General features: G+C 36.5%; 1 protein-coding gene across 1 annotated transcript; it reads right to left on the bottom strand.

The window, feature by feature from the left end:
• Positions 1-1,686: 1,686 nt before the first annotated feature.
• LOC131604518 (uncharacterized) lies at positions 1,687-2,187 on the bottom strand. The gene is made up of 2 exons (XM_058876951.1): positions 2,043-2,187; positions 1,687-1,958 (listed from the first exon to the last, which is right to left on the bottom strand). Exons 1-2 carry the CDS (start codon positions 2,185-2,187, stop codon positions 1,687-1,689), a joined length of 417 nt encoding a protein of 138 aa, XP_058732934.1.
• Between the last annotated feature and the right edge of the window lie 16,913 nt (positions 2,188-19,100).

The following is a 19,100-nucleotide window of genomic DNA, read 5'->3' as shown; positions in this document are numbered from 1 at the left end:
GGTCCAGAGCCGGCCCTGCTAATATTTGGATAGAAAAAACTAATAAGATACATTTTTTAAAAAGTTGAAAAATCAAAATAAACGTTTTATAAGTTTTATAAGTTAAGAGACCAATCTCAAAATATTTTTTTAAAAAAATTATAGTTTTATAAAAAAAATAGGGTAGCGGAATTTTTCACAAAAGATGTGTTTGTTTTGATTTTATGGTTAACTTAGAATATTAGAAAATACAATGAGTATGAGAGATGGAGATGCTAAACAATCAACGTTTCAATTAACCGAATTCAATTTACACAAAATATTTAAATTGAATCTTATTAATCAAACAATCAATCTAACATTATAATTCTATATATTATATTTACCAGAAAGAGAATTGGATGGTTGAATCTATCACAGTCACACGCTTACACAAAAATCACTACAATCTATTAAAAATATAGTCACATACGATTCTAGAAAAGCGATAAAACCTAATATCATACACTATATTGAAATTTAAAAGAGATAAAGAGAGATAAATTGTACACCAAGTTTATACTAGTTCAGTGCAAGTGTCATCGCTAGAACTTGGTCTAGTCTTCAATGGCGAATTATTGAAAATTTATTGAATCTTTAACTATTTTACAAGTTAATACAATCATTTTTTATACAATAGGAAATAAAGACAACAATGTTTCAAGTCAAAATGTCTAACAAACACATGTAGTAATTTTGATTACCCTTCAGATTAAGAAGCACGATAAAAAATACCAAATCTTCAAGATTTTCACTTGATCTTGAGCCAGCCACCTTCTTAAAGGATGTTATTATTAATATTAAGAGAGTTCAACAACGGTAAACACAAAAAAATGAAAAAGAAAGTAGTTTCTATTACTTGAATAGCTTAAAGTTACTACATCTATACATGGAGATGATAGGTCACACTATGCTAGTGCGTGTCACATGCATTATATAAAAACTTACAGTGTAAGCTAATTAACTCTCCAACTATATAACTAACTTTCCAACTAAATTTTTGTTATTATCCTTATTGGATTGATAGTAATAACATCCTTCATAAATTAATTATGGAATGTCATTATGTTAAATTTTATAAAGATTTCTTACACAAAAATAACAACTCAATAAAGCACTAAATCGGGAATTGATAATGCATGAAACATTGACTAACAAATTGTGGTAGCATGTATCACAGAATAAACATGTTGTACTTTCTACTTATGGACCAACAATCTTTTAAATCCAAACTATGCTAATTCAAAAATATTATCTTATCCTTTATGAAATTACCGAATCTTGAAATATGTAAAACTTGTTCAATTTTCAGAGGCCTTACTCAAACCTTGATCAATTGACTTTCTAATTTAGCATAGTAGAGCACTGTATTATTTCCACTTCTAATGAGAAAATTACTTTGAGAAATGTTCAATCATTAGTTCATAATAATATGTATATATTAAGAGTTTAATTAAAACATTAGAAGACATAATTTAACACCGAGAATAAACTCACAATATGGTCACAAAAATTTATATCTTGCCGAAAACTGTCACACATGTTTATCTTATAATCGGAAATGAAAAATCACCATAACGTTTAGGATATTTATTTATAATTAGTGTAAAACTAGGTTAGTTTACACTAACTGAACATGCCCCATTTTTTCAAAAATTAAATGAATGATCACTTCAACATAGAGCTACAATGTGGATGAAGAAGAATGCATCCAAGACCAATTTCACTATCTGGTATGAAATTGTTTTTATTGTCAAACAATAAAATATCTTCTTCTTCTGATGACTCACTTAGTTTCTCTTGTTCATTCCACTCGTCAAGAAGTTGTTTCTGAAACTTTTCTATCGGTGTCAACCTCGCAAATGTCATCCTCACATACACCACCGGTGAACGTTTCTTCGTAGGAATTTTCAATTTGGTTATAATTGGAATTCTCCTCCCTAAAAAAAGTTCATGAATTATTAGGTCTCCATAATATTTCACAAGTTACTCAAATAAAAAAAGTGATAATTAAATACTAGTACCATATTTTGTGATATAAACACTGCTTGAAGGCTTGTCCTTGACATTGAGACAATTGCTTTCATGGTTTTCACTAATTGATGCATTGTAAAACACTGATTTGTCTTCAAGTTCCTTTGGACAAAGTGGAGTAACTGATGAAACCATTGCAGTTATTTAAAAATATAAGAATTATTATATATTTTACTCCTGAGATGTGTTATAGTACATGCCAATATATATACACGATAGATAAACAAGTTAAGAGTTGTGTCTGCTGGTTTTTACATGCATGCAACTTTTCATAATGACACAATGGTTGGCATATCACAACTATACAAGGAAATTATCCTACAAGAAATTTTCAGCGTGTGAAAGATTAATTTCCATAAAAGCTTCTCCATATCAAATATTTAATTTTAAATTATATTTTCATTAATGTATTTGAGAATTTTTTCAATCCGTTGTAAGAGACAAATGAAATGTTCTAGAGCGAAAATTTGAGGCCTAGAACATATTTCTCTCTATAATTGATCAAACCCAAATTCATCGTCCAAAGTCAATGAAAATACAATTTAAATAAACGCTTAGAAGGAATAAACACTTCCACCGCCTCCAAACCAAAACTTCAAAACACCTATGAAGCAACTAGATATCTCCATTGTATGTTAATGAATCTCTCATCCTAAGAAGAGAGCTAAAATATGGGATATAAATTGCATGACTGAATGCATTGTGTAGCATGAGCAATTTTTGCATGGACACGACCCTAAATTCACATTCTTAGGAACAGCCAATATTAGAGTTACATATTATTTCCTTTTAAGCTAAGCTTGTATTTGTATAAAACTTTGTTTTTCTGCACATGTGTATTTTCCAGCTGGCATTCGGTTACTTGTTAATAACTTACGTAACCGTTTTCCTAGCCTTTGTATATTAACCACGTGGCTTGTACATTGAGACTCAATGAATGAAATCACAATCAGAAGCTTATCTTCTTCTTCTTTCTTTCGCTAGTTCTGAAACTTCACTGAGTGAAGTATGAACATCTTGTTCAATTAAAACATGGTATCAGTCGCGGTTTCGATCGCCATCGCTTCCCTCAACCCCAGCTTGTGATTCTCATTCGTTCCTTTCTGCATCTCCCACCTCTTCTCAAACCCTAGCTCAATTCCCCTGTTGCTTAGCGTCTCATGGCACCTGAGAATCATGAATCGGAGGCGGAGTCTCTCGGACACTCGACGATGCTAGGTGCGACGAAATCCAACAACTCGTTTGGTCCCAAACTCTCCATCAAACTTCAGGAGAACAACTACTTGTTGTGGAATCAACAGGTAGAAGGAGTGATTCTTGCACAAAAGATGCACAAGTTCGTTGTCAATCCTCAGATTCCGCAGAAGTTCAAGACTGCTCAAGATCGCATCTCCGGTGAGGTTTCCGATGAATATGAGACATGGATTGCTCAAGATCAAGCCGTTTTCATCTGGCTCCTTTCTACGATCTCTGAATCTGTGCTACCACGAGTTCTTGCGTGCAAACATGCGTTTGAAGTCTGGGACAAGATCCACCAATTCTTCAATGCGCAAATGAAAGCCAGGGTGAGACAGTTGTGTGTGGAACTCAAGTCAACAAAGAAAGGCAATAGATCCATCACAGAATTTGTTCTCCGCATCAAAGCTATAGCCAACTCGTTGCTAGCAGTTGGAGACTCCATCACTGAACAAGATCAGATTGATGCCATTCTTGAGGGTCTTCCTGAAGAATTCAACCCCTTTGTGATGCAAATGTATGGATGCCCTACTCCGCCTACTTTGTGTGATGTTGAAGCACTTTTGTACGTGCAGGAAGCTCAATTGGATAAATTCCGTCAAGAACTTGCAACTTCTACAATTGCTGCAAATATCGCTCACACCAACCGTGAAGATTCCAGCTCCAGAGGAGCATACTCAGGTGGTCGTGGACGAGGAAATAGATTCAATCGGGGTCGTGGGCGTGGCCGTGGAAGATCCACATCCGCTAACAGACCCACATGTCAACTATGCGGCAAGTATGGACATGCTGTATCCACTTGCTGGCATCGTTTTGATGAGAACTATATGCCCCCAGAAAACAACAGGACTCAGTCCAACTCCAATCAATCTCAAGACAACAACACTGATGCTGCTAAGAGCTCTCCAGCTATGGCAATGATGGCAACCACACAAGCTTACTCTCTTCCCTCAGAACTGGAGTCACAGGCCAGGTTTGCAGATTCAGGTGCCTCACATCATCTAACACCTTATGCACATATTTTACACACAAAACATGAATATACAGGGTCTCATAAAGTCTGTGTTGGCAATGGCCAAAATCTCAGTATTCAATCTATAGGGTCTATTCAATTTACAACTCATTTAAGTCCTAATCTCACTTTGATGCTCACAAATGTGTTACATGTTCCTTCCATTACCAAAAATTTACTGTCAGTGTCCAAATTTGCAAGTGATAACAAAGTCATATTTCAATTATTGCCTAACAAATGCTACATTATTTCTCAGGCTTCTAAACAAGTGATTGTTGAAGGAGTCCTGGATGAATGTGGTCTGTACTGCTTCCCTCAACTGTCAGTGGAGCCTATCAAATATCACCAAGTCAATTCCAGTCTTGAGCAACCTCATGGTGTTCATAGCTTTATTGCATCTGATAGTTCTGTTCCTAGGTCAGTCAATACTGATAAGCATTCTTGTAACACTAGCACACTATGGCATCATAGGCTAGGCCACACAAATTTACAATCTGTTGATCATATACTGAAATCTTGTAATATCTCTGTTATGAATAATAATAGTGTTCAGTTCTACAATTCTTGCAATCTTGGCAAAGCACATAGATTGTATGCTCCCCTTACCACTACTGTTTATGAAAATCCCTTTGATATTGTCTATACTGATCTGTGGGGTCCCTCCCCAAGTCCATCTAGTTCTGGCTTTAGGTACTATATTGCATTTGTTGATGGTCACTCCAAGTACACATGGCTGTACTTTCTCAAACAAAAATCAGAAGCATTATCTGCATTTAGATTGTTTCAGAAATTTGTTCAAACTCAATTTAATATAACAATCAAAGCAGTTCAGTCTGACTTTGGTGGGGAATTTCGCCCCTTTACAAAGTACCTTGCAGAACTTGGCATTTCTCACAGGCTCACATGTCCACACACATCACATCAGAATGGCACAGTAGAAAGGAAACACAGACAAATAGTTGAGATGGGACTCACCCTGTTAGCCCATGCCTCTCTACCTATAGAATACTGGGATCATAGCTTTTCTACAGCTACATACCTAATAAAATAGGTTGCCTACAACTGCTCTACCTAAGTCCAGTTCACCCTTTCATGCCATATATGCCAAACAGCCTGATTATAAGTCATTAAGAGTATTTGGATGCTCTTGTTTTCCCCTACTCAGGCCCTATAACAAACATAAACTGCAAATGAGAAGCCAAGAGTGCATATATCTTGGGGTCTCCCCACAACACAAGGGTTACAAGTGCCTAAGTAAAGATGGTAGAATTTATGTCTCCAAAGATGTCAAGTTCAATGAACATCATTTTCCCTATCCATCCTTGTTTTCTAAACAACATAGTGTCGCACCCTAAATTTTGACCTAAGTCTTTTCATCTGATTCATTCACATTAGCATCGATCTTAATAATTGACTGTTTGTGAAGTCCATTAGCCCAGTCATCTTGCTAATCACATTACATCCAAATTGTGACCAACTTTCGCACCTTGTATATTTGTTTCTTTTTGTATCATTTGCTAATTAAATTAATAATTATGTTTGTTATTGAAATTAATATTTCTTTAATAATAAAACTAATTACTATTTAAATTAGCATTATAGATAGTGATTGCTTTTTTCTTTTTCTTAGTCATTTTCAATAACCAATAAGCTTGTTATAAAAATAAAAAAATATACATTATTTTATGTAGTTTTAACTTTTACAAAGTATAGTACATTATTTTGGGATCCTATGCAAGGATATCTCAAGTTTCTAAGTGACCACCAAAAAAATAAAAAAAGAGGACTCTTCAAATTTGAATTCCATGCTCTCATGCGCATCACCATCATCAGTTTAGAAAACCCCTTCACAAAACAACAAATATAAAGCTGCTCCATCTCCACAAACCTGCAAGAAACCTGCACCTCAATGCTGCCAAAAACCTGCACCATACAGTCCAAAAATTACACAATAAAGGCATAACAAAATCTGTGTGGAGAAAGCACAAACAACAGTTAACAAGTATGTTCAAATTTCCCAAATGTTCCCCCCAAAATTCCCTTGAGTTCATCTATAAAGAGACCATTCAACAGCAACATAAAGGGGAGCCAAAAAATAATCCAAACCTCTGCCAAAACTTGCCCTCAACACCAACGGTTCAAAACTTAAACACTCAAAAATCATTCTCAAAACCATATCCCTCCCTCTGCAACAACCTCACCTCACTCAAACTAAATCGCCACAAGCCCATAACAAGCATACAGAAACAACATAGGAATCGCAGAAGAAGACGAATCTGAAGAGCACAAAGGAGCACAGAAACGCAAATCCAAAAACGGAACCACAGTCGATTTCCAGAAAGAAGAAGGAGCCGAGTTCAAAGCAGAGAAAAGAATCGAAAACGGTACCTGAGTTGTCGCTGATGCGTTCACTCATTTTTTCCTCTCTTCCAGTTTATTTCATATTGTTTCTATTTGTGATCTGTAGACCATGAAATCATAATGAAATCATTGGGGTTATAGAGTTTGAATGGGATTAGGGTTCTTGTTGATTGATATTTGCTTGATATTTGTGCGATGAACATCGAGAGAGATCGAGCGAGCGAGGCGAGGCTTTCAACTTGCTGTTGTTTTGTTGTTCATTAACTGAGAAACCGTGAGCAAACCGAGGGAGGATCGTGAGATGAACGTGAGCGAATAGAAGAGTGAGAGGCAAACGGGTTGGCTTATCTTAGGGTTTATTTTGGGCCTAAATGTGTGACCCAGTCCATTCTCCTTGCACTGGCCCAATCTGATTCATTAAGCTCATCACTTCCCTGCGCCCCATGGGCCGTAAACCTTTTTCTGAGCCCAAAGCATTTCAATTTTTTCTTCTTAATCAATTGATGAAAAATTATTTTAGCTGACTAACTTCATTAATTAAATTTTAACTATCATAATTAGTTAATCAAATTCATTTGATTAATTAATTTTAGTAGTTGATTTCTAATTACTTTATTTAATTAGTTAAAATTATTAATTTATTAGTTAATTAAACTCTATCATGATAAAAATCAATTCATTCTCACAAACAATTTTCATTCAAATAAATACTCGATCCAATGTCGAGTCCATCTCAAAACTTCTCGCAAAAACTTCAAAAAAACAATTCAAACTCATTATTTCATTTTTTCGCCCAAGTGCGAAGTCTTTTCATTGCCCAAGTGCAAATTTCACCCAAGTGTGAATCTCATTTCAAAATTGTCTTTTCCTCCCAAGTGCGATTAGACCCATTTCATAAACCCTAAAACGCTTGATCCAACGTCAAGCTGTTAACACAAAAGTTTCTTCATTAATAAAACCAAAGTGATCAAGTGACAAGAAGTGCACACCTCTTGAATACCTTGATCCTTTGAATCAAAACACATTAATAAAATCAAAGTGATCAAGTGACAAGAAGTGCACACCTCTTGAATACCTTGATCCTTTGAATCAAAACACATTAATAAAACCAAAGTGATCAAGTGACAAGAAGTGCACACCTCTTGAATACCTTGATCCTTTGAATCAAAACACATTAATAAAATCAAAGTGATCAAGTGACAAGAAGTGCACACCTCTTGAATACCTTGATCCTTTGAATCAAAACACATTAATAAAATCAAAGTGATCAAGTGACAAGAAGTGCACACCTCTTGAATACCTTGATCCTTTGAATCAAAACACATTAATAAAATCCAAGTGGTTAAGTGACAAGGGGTGGACACCTCTTGAATACCTTGATCCTTTGAATTAAAATACATTAATCCAAACTTGGACAACAAGTGACAATGGGACTCGCTCCTGTTAAATACCTTGGGTAAAGGACGCGCTGGGTGAACACCTTGCTCAAATACTTTACTAAACGTCCGCAATCATCCATCCTAAAAATAAATCAATAAACAAATCTCGTAGTTCTTTCGAACTACAATCGCTCTGATTCTTCCATTGAAGATATGTAGGCACGAGACTCAAATGTCTTGGCGAGCACACTAAATAAAAAAATACAAATTCGTAGTTCTTTCGAACTACAATCGCTCTGATTCTTCCATTGAAGATATGTAGGCACAAGACTCAAATGTCTTGGCGAGCACATTAAAAATAAAAAATATGATTTCGTAGTTCCGAACTACGATCGCTCTGACTTTCCCATTGCACGAGGGAATACGTAGGCACAAGACGCAATGTCTTGGCGAGCATAATAATAAAAAAAAAATCTTTTCTTTTTCCTCCATAATTAAAAACCAAAAACATGTTTCTTTCTCTTAATAAAGTAAACGTAGACTTAAGCTAACTCTCGATTTCAAAACAACTAAATGGGTCCCATCGAGTACGATGGAGGTAAGGGGTGCTAATACCTTCCCCTTGCTTAACCGACTCCCGAACCCAAATTTGGTTACAAAGACCATCTTTGTCCATTTCATTTCATTTATGGGTTTTATCAATATTTTCCCATTCCCATTGGAATAAATAAAATTTGGTGGCGACTCTGTTTGTTACAATTTCGTGGCGATCATTTTTTGACCCGCGACAGCTGGCGACTCTGCTGGGGAATGAGGTATGTCCACCCTAATTTAGTTGTTGTTTATTTCATTTGTTAGCTTTGTTTACTTTTCTTATTTCATGTATGTATTTCCTTTATCTTGCTTATTTACATGTGGGATTTGGGAGTATTACTTTATGAGTGAAGCTCTCAACCCGAGCTTGGAAAAACAAGAGAAAAACATAAGTTAGGAGGTGGTTGTGTAGTGCTAGTCCCCAAGGTGAACACCTTGAATGGCTAATACGAAAACCCCACTTGGAGGAGACTTATTCACGAGATTTGTCATAAGATGGCTAGCCCATCGCATGACGAAAATCTGATTTCGTCGTTAACTTCAAGGACCTTTAGAACCCGTTCCATCTATGATGATGTAGACATCTCTACTATCAAAAATCTTAGAGCCATCATGTGAGGGGATCTTTGGGTAAAATAACTTTGAACTATCCCATCATAAGGAGCCTTCCTCATTAGGTTGTGTTTTTCCAGATTACATCCATCTATTTTATAGCATCGTATTGCATTTCATAATGTATGTATGCCATTGCATCTCGTAAGAATCACTCTTGCATAAACAATCATCATGCATTTGCATTCATTAAACATGCATTTCCCAAAATCCAATATTCATGCCTTTATTCCTCCAACACAATTTACACGACAAGTTTGATTACCCGACACCATATTGGACTTAAAGCATGTCTCAGAAGACATTGAATGAACTCCAAAGAGACAAGAAATGAATTCAGAAGATTAGTGGTCATTATCATGGAAATGCTTCAAAGCATTAAACACCAAGAAGGGTCAACCCCGACACACTATGTGGTTAACAACCCCATGCCCTAAAAGTTGCCAAGACGCTGAGGACATGTCTAAAGCCAATTATCAGATGAGAAAGCTCATCCTTGTTTGGATTGTGTTGTGTTGCATTTGAATTTTGTCATCCTTAATCGTAATTTTAATGAAATGAGCATGGCATTTGTTTTGAATCAATCATAACATGTTCTCTTACTTTATTCCCGTATCACTTGCACAAATTCAAAAAATACAAAAATTGTGCTTTTCCACTTCACTTTCTTTATCAGCTTTCTGTCTAAGCAAGATTAGAGGGAGAATGACGATAAACGAAATACCCAATTTGTATCAGTATGCTTTCAAATAAAACTTTGTTGATGATGTACAGGCATTGCTTCAAATCCCCAAACACTGGAGATATAAGGATGATAATCCCTTGTTAAACCCCTTTAAGCCTTAGAAGTTGGTGTTTTTTTTCTTTTTGAATAAAAATGAAACCCTTAATCAGAACCTGGGGCAGGGTAGTTGTTCAGTTAAAATGACTAATGCATCTGATTTCCAAGAGAATCATTTCATGGGAACCATTCCTGACCAAAGGTTCAACTGCATCCTCTCTTTCGTACACAATGTCGAAGTAGAAGTGAACATCCAAAGCTTACAAGAGTTGTTTCCCTTGGAACATCAATATGGCAGTCACAACTCTCAAACTCTCATATCATTGAACAAATGTCATACAAGTTTGTTCCAAAAAAAAAAAAACAAAGAAAATCCCGCTAAGTCAAAACCTAAAAAGGAGACCTAGGCAAAAATTAGGGATACAAAAGTAACAAAAAGATGAGAAGATCATTATCATTATCAAAAGAAAAAAGAGAAATTTGTGTGACTTCCAAAAAAGAATAGGTGATTGCCACCTTAGAATCCATTGGTTCTCAAACATCATCTGCAAATTCTCTCGGAGGTTGAATACTTATGAGAGTCAACTGAACTTAGGACTGGAGTACATCACGAAGAATGGGTGGGTTAAAAATCAAATTTTGAGCCTATATCCTTTGTTTCTTAAACCATGAACCAGGCCAAGTTACAACATTCGAAAGTCCTAATTGAAGCAAGGTTTCTTTTGAAAGCATACTAAAGTAAGGTTGTGTTAACCTGACTCCTGAATATTTGCTAATAATTTGTTTTGATACCACGCTATCACATCATCTTTCACACCTTGAATCTCAAATTTCCATTGCATCCTCGTTAGGATTTATCCATTGTATACCACAATTTCATTTCAATAAATGATTTGTTTTCAAAACTTGCACGCACGTCGCATTAAAATTACCATTTTGAATAGAACAGTTTCATTTGCAAATCAACACTTTCCATCAAGGAAGTTCCAACAATGGAAATCATTTGAAGAGCCTAAAATGGCACCATCAAGATCACATCACTTCAGAAGCCCATCATTCAGAGGCATTTCATTTCAAAGTTCCCAAGGACTGGGGCATGTCATCTCAGGATCATCAGTTTGAATCCAAAACTTTGTTGAAACAAATTTCTCCATAGACTCAGCATTCTAGGGAAAATCAAGGCCAAGACCTTTCCTTCAAGCAGTCCAAGCAGACTATGCCATATCAAGTAGTCTTCAAAATTGGTGTCGGGAATTATGCTTGCACAAACATTCTACCAAGGGACCTTTCCCACTTCACAAAAAAAATCATCACCCTCCACTGGGGCACATGCCAAAACATTCTAACCATAAATTTCATTCATTGCATGCATTCATCAATCATGCATATCATTCATGGGGGCATCCTCCCACAACATCAAATCAAAATTTCAATCTTGCTCGGTCTTTTCCATTGAAAACCAAGCCCAGTCCACCATGGATACCTAAAAAATTCATTGCCCATTGGCACACGTCCAGTAAATTCATTACTTGCATTGATCAATCATCATACATCATTACATGTGCATCAATTTGCACAAAAGAAAAAAAACAACAAAAATATCTCATACATAAGTACAAAGCATGCATAGGGGATCATTATCTTCTTGTTATCTTGAGTCAACCCACTGGTTGAGATCTATCATCATTTCTCTAGTCATTTGAATCAACCCATTGGTTGAGAATAATCATTCTCTTGTTGTCAGCCCATTGGTTGAAATTTATCATTTGCCTCCTCAACTCATTGGTTGAAATTAGGTCTTCAATTTTCCAGTTAAATTGAGTCAACTCATTGGTTGAAATCAATTTCTTCATACCCTCGTCAGCTCATTGGTTGATGGCAACTTTATTTTTGTTCTAATCGTACTCAACTCATTGGTTGTGGACGATGTGTCGACTTTCATCAGCTCATTGGTTGATGTCAGTTATGTCTTTTAAAGTCAACTCATTGGTTGATAACGAATTGTTGTTTACCTACATTAACTCATTGGTTGATGTTAGCGTCTATCTGTCTTAAATCGTACCCGACTCATTGGTTGTGGACGACGTGTCGACTTTCATCAGCTCATTGGTTGATCTCAGTTATGTCTTTTAATGTCAACTCATTGGTTGCAAACGAATTGTTGTTTACCTACATTAACTCATTGGTTGATGTTAGCGTCTATCTGTCTTAAATTGTACCCGACTCATTGGTTGTGGACGACGTGTCGACTTTCATCAGCTCATTGGTTGATGTTAGTTATGTCTTTTAATGTCAACTCATTGGTTGATAACGAATTGTTGTTTACCTTCATTAACTCATTGGTTGATGTTGGCGTTTCTTGTTTTAATCGTACTCGACTCATTGGTTGAGAACGATGTGTCGACTTTCATCAGCTTAGTGGTTGATGTTAGTTATGTCTTTTTTCAACTCATTGGTTGATAACGAATTGTTGTTCACCTTCATTAGCTCATTGGTTGATGTTGGCGTCCTCCTGTTTTAAATCGTACTCAACTCATTGGTTGTGGACGACGTGTCGACTTTCATCAGCTCATTGGTTGATGTCAGTTATGTCTTTTAAACTCAACTCAGTGATTGATACCGAATTGTTGTTTACTTACATTAGCTCATTGGTCGATGTTGGTTGTTTCCTTGTTTTAATCAAATCAACTCATTGGTTGAGAACGATTTTGGGCACCATTGCCTTTCCCCAGCAAGTCTTCCCACTAGAACTCCTTCACACAATCATTTTATCAATCCCCACAAAGATCACTCTCCATTTCCATATCCCCAACAAGAATTCATGCATTCATGACATTTCATCGCATCAAAGGCCAAAATTCAGGACACTCAGTATTTAATTACCTTTCGCCTTTGATATCTCGAAGACCAAAGTCGTTCGAACTATCTGGCTAAAGATAATTACATAGGGGCATCTGCCGCACCCTAAATTTTGACCTAAGTCTTTTCATCTGATTCATTCACATTAGCATCGATCTTAATAATTGACTGTTTGTGAAGTCCATTAGCCCAGTCATCTTGCTAATCACATTACATCCAAATTGTGACCAACTTTCGCACCTTGTATATTTGTTTCTTTTTGTATCATTTGCTAATTAAATTAATAATTATGTTTGTTATTGAAATTAATATTTCTTTAATAATAAAACTAATTACTATTTAAATTAGCATTATAGATAGTGATTGCTTTTTTCTTTTTCTTAGTCATTTTCAATAACCAATAAGCTTGTTATAAAAATAAAAAAATATACATTATTTTATGTAGTTTTAACTTTTACAAAGTATAGTACATTATTTTGGGATCCTATGCAAGGATATCTCAAGTTTCTAAGTGACCACCAAAAAAATAAAAAAAGAGGACTCTTCAAATTTGAATTCCATGCTCTCATGCGCATCACCATCATCAGTTTAGAAAACCCCTTCACAAAACAACAAATATAAAGCTGCTCCATCTCCACAAACCTGCAAGAAACCTGCACCTCAATGCTGCCAAAAACCTGCACCATACAGTCCAAAAATTACACAATAAAGGCATAACAAAATCTGTGTGGAGAAAGCACAAACAACAGTTAACAAGTATGTTCAAATTTCCCAAATGTTCCCCCCAAAATTCCCTTGAGTTCATCTATAAAGAGACCATTCAACAGCAACATAAAGGGGAGCCAAAAAAGAATCCAAACCTCTGCCAAAACTTGCCCTCAACACCAACGGTTCAAAACTTAAACACTCAAAAATCATTCTCAAAACCATATCCCTCCCTCTGCAACAACCTCACCTCACTCAAACTAAATCGCCACAAGCCCATAACAAGCATACAGAAACAACATAGGAATCGCAGAAGAAGACGAATCTGAAGAGCACAAAGGAGCACAGAAACGCAAATCCAAAAACGGAACCACAGTCGATTTCCAGAAAGAAGAAGGAGCCGAGTTCAAAGCAGAGAAAAGAATCGAAAACGGTACCTGAGTTGTCGCTGATGCGTTCACTCATTTTTTCCTCTCTTCCAGTTTATTTCATATTGTTTCTATTTGTGATCTGTAGACCATGAAATCATAATGAAATCATTGGGGTTATAGAGTTTGAATGGGATTAGGGTTCTTGTTGATTGATATTTGCTTGATATTTGTGCGATGAACATCGAGAGAGATCGAGCGAGGCGAGGCGAGGCTTTCAACTTGCTGTTGTTTTGTTGTTCATTAACTGAGAAACCGTGAGCAAACCGAGGGAGGATCGTGAGATGAACGTGAGCGAATAGAAGAGTGAGAGGCAAACGGGTTGGCTTATCTTAGGGTTTATTTTGGGCCTAAATGTGTGACCCGGTCCATTCTCCTTGCACTGGCCCAATCTGATTCATTAAGCTCATCACTTCCCTGCGCCCCATGGGCCGTAAACCTTTTTCTGAGCCCAAAGCATTTCAATTTTTTCTTCTTAATCAATTGATGAAAAATTATTTTAGCTGACTAACTTCATTAATTAAATTTTAACTATCATAATTAGTTAATCAAATTCATTTGATTAATTAATTTTAGTAGTTGATTTCTAATTACTTTATTTAATTAGTTAAAATTATTAATTTATTAGTTAATTAAACTCTATCATGATAAAAATCAATTCATTCTCACAAACAATTTTCGTTCAAATAAATACTCGATCCAATGTCGAGTCCATCTCAAAACTTCTCGCAAAAACTTCAAAAAAACAATTCAAACTCATTATTTCATTTTTTCGCCCAAGTGCGAAGTCTTTTCATTGCCCAAGTGCAAATTTCACCCAAGTGTGAATCTCATTTCAAAATTGTCTTTTCCTCCCAAGTGCGATTAGACCCATTTCATAAACCCTAAAACGCTTGATCCAACGTCAAGCTGTTAACACAAAAGTTTCTTCATTAATAAAACCAAAGTGATCAAGTGACAAGAAGTGCACACCTCTTGAATACCTTGATCCTTTGAATCAAAACACATTAATAAAATCAAAGTGATCAAGTGACAAGAAGTGCACACCTCTTGAATACCTTGATCCTTTGAATCAAAACACATTAATAAAACCAAAGTGATCAAGTGACAAGAAGTGCACACCTCTTGAATACCTTGATCTTTTGAATCAAAACACATTAATAAAATCAAAGTGATCAAGTGACAAGAAGTGCACACCTCTTGAATACCTTGATCCTTTGAATCAAAACACATTAATAAAATCAAAGTGATCAAGTGACAAGAAGTGCACACCTCTTGAATACCTTGATCCTTTGAATCAAAACACATTAATAAAATCAAAGTGATCAAGTGACAAGAAGTGCACACCTCTTGAATACCTTGATCCTTTGAATCAAAACACATTAATAAAATCCAAGTGGTTAAGTGACAAGGGGTGGACACCTCTTGAATACCTTGATCCTTTGAATTAAAATACATTAATCCAAACTTGGACAACAAGTGACAATGGGACTCGCTCCTGTTAAATACCTTGGGTAAAGGACGCGCTGGGTGAACACCTTGCTCAAATACTTTACTAAACGTCCGCAATCATCCATCCTAAAAATAAATCAATAAACAAATCTCGTAGTTCTTTCGAACTACAATCGCTCTGATTCTTCCATTGAAGATATGTAGGCACAAGACTCAAATGTCTTGGCGAGCACACTAAATAAAAAAATACAAATTCGTAGTTCTTTCGAACTACAATCGCTCTGATTCTTCCATTGAAGATATGTAGGCACAAGACTCAAATGTCTTGGCGAGCACATTAAAAATAAAAAATATAATTTCGTAGTTCCGAACTACGATCGCTCTGACTTTCCCATTGCACGAGGGAATACGTAGGCACAAGACGCAATGTCTTGGCGAGCATAATAATAAAAAAAAATCTTTTCTTTTTCCTCCATAATTAAAAACCAAAAACATGTTTCTTTCTCTTAATAAAGTAAACGTAGACTTAAGCTAACTCTCGATTTCAAAACAACTAAATGGGTCCCATCGAGTACGATGGAGGTAAGGGGTGCTAATACCTTCCCCTTGCTTAACCGACTCCCGAACCCAAATTTGGTTACAAAGACCATCTTTGTCCATTTCATTTCATTTATGGGTTTTATCAATATTTTCCCATTCCCATTGGAATAAATAAAATTTGGTGGCGACTCTGTTTGTTACAATTTCGTGGCGATCATTTTTTGACCCGCGACACATAGCCCTGTCAGTGAGTCTAATACAGCCAATATTAAAGTACCTACTATTGCTGCACCTTGTGTATCTACCACTTTATCTATACCAGCTTCACAACACACTGCTCATTCACCTCATCCAGCCCTGGAGACCCCCACCTTGACCAGTCCTGTACCAAACACAGACATACCTAGACTCTCACTATCTCCTGGTCATGAAGAAAACTCCCCTGGGCCCACTAATCCCTCACAAGCTCAGATAACCAATTATGTCTCTAACACCAATCAGTCTAATGATCACACATCCAACCATGAGTCACCTACTCTGAATTATCTTGAGGATAATAACCAGGTTTCCTTATCACCTCCCACAGACAACACTATTAACTATCTTGAGGATAATAGAATCACTGACAGCCTGCCAGTTGACAACTCACCTACACTAATATCAACAAGTCCCTCCTTAAACCAGATCTCCAATTATCCCAATCTCTCCAGTTCCTCTAACTCTCCCTCAATACACTCAAGTCACTCTCACAACAATCTCCTTGTTAATAGTCATCCCATGCTCACAAGAGCAAAGACAGGGAATTCCAAACCCAAGGCATTCATAGCCCTTACTGAGTCTGAACCCACTACTGTGAAGCAAGCCTTAGCTTCTCCAGCCTGGCTACAAGCTATGAAAGCTGAGTTTGATGCCTTGCTTGCTAACAAAACCTGGACCCTCACCAATTTACCCTCTGACAGAAAAGCAGTAGGATGTAGGTGGGTTTTCAAACTTAAATACAACTCTGATGGCAGTCTGCTCAAACACAAGGCCAGGTTAGTGGCCAAAGGGTTTCACCAAGAACATGGTTTTGATTATACAGAGACCTTTTCCCCTGTTGTGAAACCAATCACCATTAGAGTTATTTTAACTCTAGCCATTACTTACAAATGGGATATCCAACAGATTGACATCAACAATGCATTTCTTAATGGTTCTCTTCATGATGAAGTATACATGGTACAGCCTCCTGGGTTTGAGAGCAAAGACAAGAACCTAGTATGCAAACTACACAAAGCCATATATGGCCTTAAACAGGCTGCAAGGGCCTGGTATGAGAAACTCACTCAAGCTCTTATTCTGTTTGGCTTCTGTCCTTCCAAATGTGATCATTCTCTTTTCATCTACTGTGATCAACATGTGTCTATGTATGCTTTAGTCTATGTAGATGATATTTTGCTTACTGGATCTAACTCTACTTTGATTCATGATCTGATTACCAAACTGCATAACACATTTGCTCTTAAGAAGCTTGGAAGACCTAGCTATTTCTTGGGCATTGAGGTCAGGTTTTGTGCCAATGGTGGCTTACATCTTACACAGTCCAAATATATCAAGGATTTGCTAACTCGAGCTAACATGCCAGATGCCAATGGAGTTCCTACTCCGATGCTTAGTAGCTGCAAACTCAGTAAGCATGGCTCCAATTTCTTATCTGATGCATCTCTTTATAGATCCATTGTAGGAGCATTACAATATGTTACTCTTACTAGGCCTGATATAGCCTTCAGTGTCAACAAGGCTTGTCAATTTATGGCCTCACCCCTTGAGTCACACTGGTCAGCTGTGAAAAGACTCCTAAGGTATCTTAGTGGCACAAGTAGTTATGGACTTCTTCTTTCACCTGCTGTTTCTGCCCCAAAATTTTCTCTGCGTGTTTATAGTGACTCCGACTGGGCAAGTGACCCTGATGACAGGCGTTCCACATCTGGCTCCTGCCTCTACTTTGGCCCTAATCTTGTGTCATGGAGCTCCAAAAAGCAGTCCTTAGTTGCACGCTCAAGCACGGAAGCAGAATATCGTGCTCTCGCTCACTCCACTGCAGAACTTTTATGGCTGGAATCCTTACTCTCAGAACTGCAAGTATCATTCCACACTCCTACTCTTCTGTGTGATAATCTGAGTGCTGTGCTGCTATCTCATAATCCGATGTTACATGCTCGAACGAAACATATTGAGCTTGACATTCATTTTGTCCGCGAGAGAGTTGTGTCTAAACAACTTGCAATAGAACATGTACCAATTGCTGCTCAAATTGCAGACACTCTGACCAAACCTCTTGGCACTGCAGCCTTCCAGGATCTAAGAACCAAACTCAAGGTGGTTTGTGGCACTCACCTTCCTTCAGTTTGAGGGGGGGTATTAGAGTTACATATTATTTCCTTTTAAGCTAAGCTTGTATTTGTATAAAACTTTGTTTTTCTGCACATGTGTATTTTCCAGCTGGCATTCGGTTACTTGTTAATAACTTACGTAACCGTTTTCCTAGCCTTTGTATATTAACCATGTGGCTTGTACATTGAGACTCAATGAATGAAATCACAATCAGAAGCTTAGCTTATCCTCTTCTTGCAGCTTATCTTCTTCTTCTTTCTTTCGCTAGTTCTGAAACTTCACTGAGTGAAGTATGAACATCTTGTTCAATTAAAACAGCCAATAAGAAAGAGTATTTTTTAAATTTATTTTAATTTTTAATTTTGTTTTTAATTGGATTCATAGGTATTTGAGATTATGAAGGAGAGAGAAAAATCAGTATTTATTTTTTAATTAATTAAAATTCTGTGATTTGTTGTGTGTAAAACAATTTCTTAAGTATGTGTCCACCTAAGAATTTTTCGTGTAACATTTAATTGGAGATTGAGATCCCAGTCTGCAGATTAGGATGAATGCATGGTGCAAGTGTCAAATGTAGTGTAAAAAAGAAACTAATTCATGAAGGTTATGCATGAAGATAATTGCGCGAGAACTAGTTTTAAATCGATCCAAATATAAATTGGTTTTATAAAACTAAACCAAACTATATATAAGGATCAACTTAAACATCTATGTGG

This window comes from Vicia villosa, linkage group LG5 (assembly GCF_029867415.1).
Source record: "Vicia villosa cultivar HV-30 ecotype Madison, WI linkage group LG5, Vvil1.0, whole genome shotgun sequence".
NCBI lineage: Eukaryota > Viridiplantae > Streptophyta > Magnoliopsida > Fabales > Fabaceae > Vicia > Vicia villosa.
Note: the sequence above shows the minus strand (reverse complement) of the source record. Positions and strands in the feature narration are given on the sequence as shown.